We start from the raw sequence: 7999 nt of genomic DNA, 5'->3' as shown, positions 1-7999 counted from the left end.
AAATTAGGTACTCGTAAAAAGTTAAAAAAAAAAAAAGGGGTATATGGATACATCTAATACACGTTTGATTCATAGGATATACTTGATAACACTATTAATATACATTTTCACACATAGACCTGATATTCTCACATTACACTTCATACACTAAAAGTTGACGCATCTACAAAATGAAAAAAAAATTGTGACACACATTTTAAGTATTTTATTCTTAATTCATCATTAATTGCAATTTAATTTTTATTTTTGCTTATATAACCTTTTTAAAAATATCTATTGAAACCAATAATTTATTAATATTTTCATTGAACTGTTTTCTTTATAAAATTAAGATCTCAACCTTATTTTTATCAATATCTTCGTTTTAAATAAATACAAATATTTGTGAATTGAATTAGGAAATAAAAAAATGTGTTAGGGATAATAGTTCATTAAATTCTTTATTAAAAACTATAGTTGATTAGAATCTATAAATAGAATGTGAAAGGTTAATTAGGTTATCATTTTAGTTTTGTCTCCATAATTTAATTACAACTTTCCAAATTTTCTTAGATTCATTTGTTATTGACAATTTAAAACACATTTTTCTTTTCGAAGTTAACTAATTTAACGTGTTTCTTTTGTAAAAAAGACATCCTATAAATATAAGTGTTTTTATTTTGATTTAAAAGATCTGTGAGACTATATGAAACCTAAGAGAAGTAACAAAGACTAAATTGAAATCGAACTCTAGTAAACGGAGGAATAAAGATATTTGTGGAATAAAGTTGTGGTGAGAAGAAAAGAGAGAGAATGAGGGAATGAAAGAGAAAGGAAAAGAAAAGGAATCTATTAACAAAGCTATAACGTCATCATCAATAAGTGAGACCAAAAGGGTCTTTGGAACCAATTGGTCCACATAACAACCAAACAAATACATTGTCATCTTATATGTGATATTCTCTCTCTTCTTCCATATAAAATCAACTATAAATTAATCTTGAGAAATGTATATATATATATATATATATATATATATATATATATATATATATATATACTATATAATTTTAAAACTAGAGTATATTTTTGGGTTATTTCTTTTCTCTTGTGTTCATGGGTGTTTCATGATTGTTCGGTGCTTAAAGCTTTAAAGGAGCGTGAGTCTTCGTGTTTTACTTCTTCTTACCTCACATGGTTTTTGACGTTAGTGACTCATGACGTAATTTGTTAGCTTATATCTACGTTGTTTTTGCATGTTTTGTCCTAAAAAAACAAAAAACAAAAACGACATTTGTCTCCATTTCAAAGGAAAAGTACCAAAAATAATATGTTGAAGGTTAAATTACAAGTTTAACCCTTGAACGATTAGGTTTATGTCAAAAGATGTTTTTGAACTTCGGACTTGTAGCTTTGATGTTGATAATACAAGATTAATGCACGTTTTGACTCACTTTGAACAATTTAAACAATTTTTAACAAATCCTTTTAGTCTTTTCAAAAATCATTAGCTACTCAAATAAAATACCAAAAGTTTACTGATCGAAAATTAATATACTATGAACTCGTTAGACACACACTTAGAAATTTTAGGACACATCTACTATATTTCTAAACTTTTTAAAGACATATAAAACACATCAATGAAAGAATATTTTCTAATTTTAAAACAATTTATAAATAAATACACACTTAAAAGCAAAACTCCAAAAATTGTTCTTCCCAAAAGGAAAAATAAAAGAAAACAGATTCAAACAAAAATTGGATTCTCTCTCATCATCACTCACGTGACACCCTTTTTCCCCCTAGAGAGAGAGAGAAGCCAAAAGAAAGAAAGAAAGAAAAAAAAAGACGAAGCTTTTGCTCTGTTCCTTAGGGAGGGAAACAAGTAGCATCTTTGTATAGAGAAAACAGAGAAGAGAGAGAGAGAGAGAGACGAAACGCTTCTGTTGGCCACATTACAAAGCCAAAACGGCTGCACCCACCACCAGAAAAATTCCCCAAAAACCAAAAACCAAAACCCCCTTTTCCTCTCTTTCTCTCACATAAAACAGAGTTTGGTTGTGTGTATAATCTGCAGAAGCTGCTACACCTCTCTCTCTGTGTCACTATCACCGTCCAACGCCACTCTATTTCATACCAACGAAGAACATAAATTTAAAAAAAAAAAAAAGAGGAAAAAACATCCTCAAAAGCAAATAGCATCTTGAATCAGCCGTTTCTGTGAAAAAACTCATCATTCATATTTCACAAATGCAGCAGCACCTGATGCAGATGCAGCCCATGATGGCAGCTTATTATTCCAACAACGTCACTACTGATCACATTCAACAGGTCATTCTTCTTTATCTTCTTCTTCTTCTTCCTTTTTTTAGACTATTTATCTTATTAATCCAACCCCATTTCCAGTTTTTTTTTTTTTTCCTTTCATTTCCCCTCTTTTTTTTCAACTGGGGTTTCTTTGTTTTTCAACTTAGGGATGGTTGTTTTTCTACTTTTTCTTCCTTTTTTAAGTTTTGGGTTTGTTTAGTTTTGCTTTCTTTCACGTGCCTTTGTCTCTATTTAATGGATTTTCGTTTTCTATTTACAGAAGCTGAGACCAATACATCTATGGCTATCCTTGTTTATTTTGATCTCTTTTCTTGATCAAAGTTAATGACTTTGTTTCTTTTAATTGCATGATTGATTTCTGCCTTTTTGTCTTAATCTTAATGGAAAAGAAAAACGAACTGTTTGGATAGTGGATTTTTTTAATGCTTTCCCCCCTCTCTATCGATGAAGTGGAGAAAAAGTGGTTTGTTGGGATATAAAACTGTTGAGAGCTTGAGCTTGATATTTATATGCTTTAAATATCTTAGATTAAGTGGCTTTTTGGGTAGTCTTCTTGTTCAAAAACTAAAAATAAAAAAAGTGGCTTATTGGTAATGTTTGTAGGTGAAACAGTTAAGAGCTTGAGCCCTTTGAGGTTTGCAAGTTTATTAGTTCTTTATATCAATTAGTCTTTTATTCCTTTTTTCTGCTTTTTGTAATGTTATTGTTTTACATTGACATAATCGTGTTGGAAATTTAAATCTCATTTCAATGCTTTGTATCTTAACTTGTTGTAAGTGAATGTACTATATACAAGTCCTTGAATGTGTTTTCTAAGGTCTGTTATATCATGACTTGGTATTTGGGGTTCGATCAAATATTCTCATAAACCCCCCTATATTCTTGGCCCACCTAAGATATAACAACTCAATGGCTTTATTGAGAATCAAATGTTAATAGGTTTAAGTTGGAGATTAGCTGCGGGGCAGGTAAGTTGGCTTGAACACTTAAGATATTTTAAGAATAAAAGATTCTTTTATCTTTTAATCAGCTCCTTTGTAGAGAGAAAAGTGGTGTGACTTAATAAGTTGAAAAATATTCTTGTGCTAAAGTATTAAAGGATGGGGGTAATGCAAGTCTTTTTTAACTTGACACTTCTTGTTTAAATCGGTACTTTTTTAAATTTATGTAAGTAGATAAGTTTAAAGTGCTTAAATATTATCTTATTATCATGCTAAGATGGAAGAGAGAAGCTTGAATAGTGATTGGTCAATCATGACACAGTATTTAAGTTGCTGTTTAGTTATGATTTTCCTGAGTTGCTTTCAAGGATCATACATTTCAGCACTTGCTTTTTATGGTTTATTATGTCGGATCAATCAAATCTAACAATATATGTGATATGTACTTGGTAGATTCTGCACAAATTTAGGAGTTTCAATCTGTTATTTTTTTGTGTGTCCAAAAGAAGCTAATCTTTTTCAAGAATGACCTGTTAAACTAGTTAAATTTGTTCATTTTCTTTCAAAACTGCCTTGTAGTTGGATTCTTTTTCCTTTTCCTTTCTTCTTATTCTACAAACACCAATACTAATGATGATTTTCGGCAACTTCTTGACGTGATATTTTAATAATTGTCTAACTTATTATTTGATAATCTATGTTGCAGTATCTGGATGAGAACAAGTCGCTGATATTGAAGATTGTTGAAAGCCAAAACTCAGGAAAATTGAATGAATGTGCAGAGTAAGAATCTATGCTTTCTCTAATGGTTCTACTTATCATACATGATTGCTATTGCTCTCATTCATTGTCATTTTTTTTATATGGTCGTGACTTCCATTGCATGTTCCAAATTATTCTCTCTGGCTCTCCCTACGTATCTTTGCTCTCTCTCTTTTTGTATATTTGGCTGCGACTGTAATGGTCCAAGAAAGGATATAGTATAGCTGAATCGTTGCATTACATCTCTCTTTAAGTAACTGTCTTAATTTGAATTTTCTTTTTCAGTTTAATATAATGGGTTCTAGGATGAAGAAACATGGATTTCGATATTTATCCTTGGGAAAATCATGTTATAGTTCTGTTTAAACAAAGTTTTGTTGGGGGTTAAAACAGGGTTCATTTGAAGGTTTTTGTTAGGATCCCACATAACAAGGATTATCTCAAGAACAAAGGATGGACTTAAGAACAGTTAAAAAACAATAATATATGAAAATATATGAAATATATTCTAGAATATCATAAGAACAAGTAACAAAGTAGCCCTAGCCTTTCGAGAGGGCTAGGCTCTTCCAAGGTCCCCTTACAAGGAAATCCCTATACAAAATTCTTCACACCTCTCCCCAGCCCCTCTCCTACTATTTATAACAAAAGACCTAACTAATAGCCATCTTCATTTTCTACTAATAATCTACTATTTTCCTATCTAGGGTCCTTACAGCTTTCTTTGGTAATAATCCTCCCTGATAGTACTGCTAAAGGTCACTTCCTCTTTCTGCTTGATCATTTTTGTATTTGATTCATATTCATGGTGATCACGGTTTCTACTTGAGTGAGTAACAACTATTCATGGATGAAAAATGGAATGATATTTATGCATCTAATCATTCACCAAATATTCGATTTCGATACGGACGTTGGGAAAACAAAACACTGTCATAGAATTTTCTTGAAAAGAAACCCAAAAATGAAAATATATGGCTTGGTTGTTAAAGTAGGCGTAGGTCCAAGTAGTACGAACTTATCACTCTTCCATAAATGAGTGGAATAATGTCAAGTTTCTTCAATGATATTGACTTTAGTCACAAGCTTCTGAGGCTGACAACAGGGATTTGATTCATGTTGTTTAATTATCTTGTATTTCTAAACTTCATCACGTGACACAGTTAGTAGTTGAAGCGCAAAACTTACTCTCTCACCTTTTTTCTCTGCAGGAATCAAGCTAGGCTACAGAGAAACCTCATGTACTTGGCTGCCATTGCTGATTCTCAACCTCAACCTTCTGCGATGCATGCCCAGGTATGGACATAATTGTTTCAAGATGTAAATTTATCCAATCACCTGCCAGGCATAGTTATAAAAAACGCATTGCGATTCCGTTAGTTCAACACCCTGATCGTTTTCTGGATTTGTTTACCCAAGTTGATAATAAGGATTTTAAGTTATTTAAGTTACAGATTTAGGTGCTTTATCCTTTTCTTTTTTCTTTTTTTTTTTTTTTTTTTTTCCTTCAAACTAAATGGAATTGAAATTAATCTAAGATGATTTGCTTTGTCATGGTCTCTTCAGTACTCTTCCAGCGGCATGATCCAACCAGGAGGGCATTACATTCAGCACCAACAAGCTCAGCAGATGACGCCACAATCGCTGATGGCTGCCCGATCCTCTATGTTGTACTCCCAGCAGCCATTTTCAACACTGCAGCAGCAAGCTTTGCACGGCCAACTCGGTATGAGCTCCGGAGGAGGCATAGGATTCAACATGCTGCAAAACGATGCTGGCAATGCAGGAGGAGGCAATGGAGGAGCACTCGGAGGAGGAGGCTTCCCAGATTTCGGCCATGGTGCTGCAAGCGACAGCTTGCACCGTAGCCTAGCTGGTGGGAGCAAGCAAGACATGGGAGGAACCGGGTCTGCAGAGGGACGAGGTGGGAGCTCCGGGAGCCATGGTGGTGATGGAGGCGAGACTCTGTACTTGAAATCAGCTGATGATGGGAACTGAAAGTATGAGGAGAAAAAAAAAAGAAAAGTTGGACTGTTCAGTAAGTTGATGGTAGAAAATTAAAGTAGGTACAATAGAAATTAGGAAGATAAAAGAAGAGAAGAAACGCTTCTTACTAAAAAAAAAAAAAAAGCACTTGCCTATTATCTTATGTGTAAACAATGGTGTGAGGATTCAAACCTCATAAAACTTCGACCTTTGGGTATCCTTTTTCCATGTTAAAATATGTGCTTGTAGTGTATTATGTAAAGTTTCTTCTCTTGTTCTGTGCTATGATCTTGCTCACTTTTTTCTCATGTGTTCTTGACATTAAATATTTGAGCATTTAAGTAATGGAGTACTCTATGTTCATAAGGTTTATTGATAATTGTACAATCTACTATCTGGTGTAGAGCAAAGTACTAAACTTTTGTGGACATTATTTGACATTGATATAAGGTGTAAATAAAACAAAAGTGTTGAAATATTTATTTATTAATTTGTCTTATAAATATGTAAGAATGAGAGTTCTTGCAAGAAGTGTATATACAACTTCAATCTTGAAAGATGAAGTTTGAAAATCATAAAAGAGAAGGGATCAAAACATCAATATCTGAGATAATAATTGATATTAAATTAGGAACGCATTTTCGTCATTATACTTTTTAAATGATTAATTTTAAGTTTTATAAACTTTCATTCTTATTGTTCTTACTCTCTACTTTTCTTATTGAATTTAATGAAAATCATACGTAATTATATGGACATTTCAAGTCAAGTTGTCAATTCATATATAGCTCATCAATAAAATATCAGTTTATTTAAACGATGAGTTTCTATTCTTAAAATTTATCAAAAGTCGGTTTGAAATGGCTTAAGAAAAAAAAATGTTTTCTAAAAAATGCATTTTCATTCAAACATTTCTTTTTTAAGAACTCCTTATAAAAAAAACATGTGTGTTTGACAACTTTTTTTTTTTCAAAAGTGTTCTTAGTAAAAACTTGTTTGATTTGTAATAGAGTAAAAGATTATATATATATATATATATATAATTTGTTTGTGGAGATTTTGATAGAAGTTCGACAATGATCATTGGGATGGTGGCCGTTTAGAAGTCAAATGACGACAATCTCAAAAAAAAAAAAAAATGATTGTTGGCAGTTGGTCGATAACAGTCATAGAAAAACGATTGACAAAAGTTGATCGGTTAAGATAAAACAATTGACAAAAATAAGCCAATAATGGTCATAGAAAACCAACAAAAGTTGATAGGCAACAACCACGAAAAACCGATGAAAAACAATTGACTAATGACAGTTGGCAGAGATGGTTGTCGAAGGTTGCCACACTATTTTATAAATTCATTCTTTCAAAATTTATTTTAGGTGGTTGCTAAGCACATAATATTTCTTCAAAAAACCTATTTTTCAATTTAATCACTTGAAAATGCAATCCAAACAAATCATAGATTAAACAAAATCTTTGTCCTCAAAACTATATAGATTTTCAACTCCTAATTTCCCCCTAAACTTCCAAAATATGTAGATAATTATGAATGGTCCATGTTCTTTATAGACCATTTCAAAACTTACATTTTGAGCAAACACTTTTAAAAGATTTGACCTAAAGCTGACATCCATGTTTATATATACTTCAATTTTTTCAAAGATTAATTATACATTTAGTCCATGTACATATTTTCAAAACTTATAGAAGAAAGCTAATGAAAACTTCTTTTTTTCACGTAAATATATGAAAAAGTCAACAATAATATGATATAATAATATGAACTATTTTTAAGACTTACGAAAATCTAAACATTCCTAGATCAGAAAAAAACCGATTTTATATAAAGTTCATAAATTATGGTACGTTTGTACTAAAAATGGAAATGGTGATATTTTGACCTTAAGAGGTCATCAGTTTGGTGGATTTGCATTTAGAATATTTCCTTATATTTTATTAGAATATAAGATCATATCGAGAAATGTTCATATTACAAACATTTT

The 7999-nt window shown here is 31.4% G+C and overlaps 1 protein-coding gene across 1 annotated transcript; it reads left to right on the top strand.

Annotated features, from left to right (window-relative positions):
• The first annotated feature begins 1715 nt into the window (after positions 1-1715).
• Positions 1716-6284, top strand: LOC103496282 (GRF1-interacting factor 1). The gene is made up of 4 exons (XM_008458074.3): positions 1716-2313; positions 3958-4034; positions 5225-5309; positions 5580-6284. Exons 1-4 carry the CDS (start codon positions 2233-2235, stop codon positions 6009-6011), a joined length of 675 nt encoding a protein of 224 aa, XP_008456296.1. The 5' UTR covers positions 1716-2232; the 3' UTR covers positions 6012-6284.
• The last annotated feature ends 1715 nt before the right edge of the window (positions 6285-7999 follow it).

Source organism: Cucumis melo, chromosome 5 (assembly GCF_025177605.1).
Source record: "Cucumis melo cultivar AY chromosome 5, USDA_Cmelo_AY_1.0, whole genome shotgun sequence".
In the NCBI taxonomy this organism is placed as follows: Eukaryota; Viridiplantae; Streptophyta; class Magnoliopsida; order Cucurbitales; family Cucurbitaceae; genus Cucumis; species Cucumis melo.
This window is presented reverse-complemented; position numbering and strand designations above follow the sequence as displayed.

What these genes read in the sequence shown, in the direction of transcription:
- LOC103496282 (XM_008458074.3), top strand. Translation starts at nt 2,233, where the DNA reads ATGCAGCAGCACCTGATGCAGATGCAGCCCATGATGGCAGCTTATTAT. An exon ending in AAATTGAATGAATGTGCAGA is followed by an intron (nt 4,035 to 5,224) that starts GTAAGAATCTAT and finishes TTTTCTCTGCAG; the next exon opens with GAATCAAGCTAGGCTACAGA. An exon ending in CTTCTGCGATGCATGCCCAG is followed by an intron (nt 5,310 to 5,579) that starts GTATGGACATAA and finishes TGGTCTCTTCAG; the next exon opens with TACTCTTCCAGCGGCATGAT.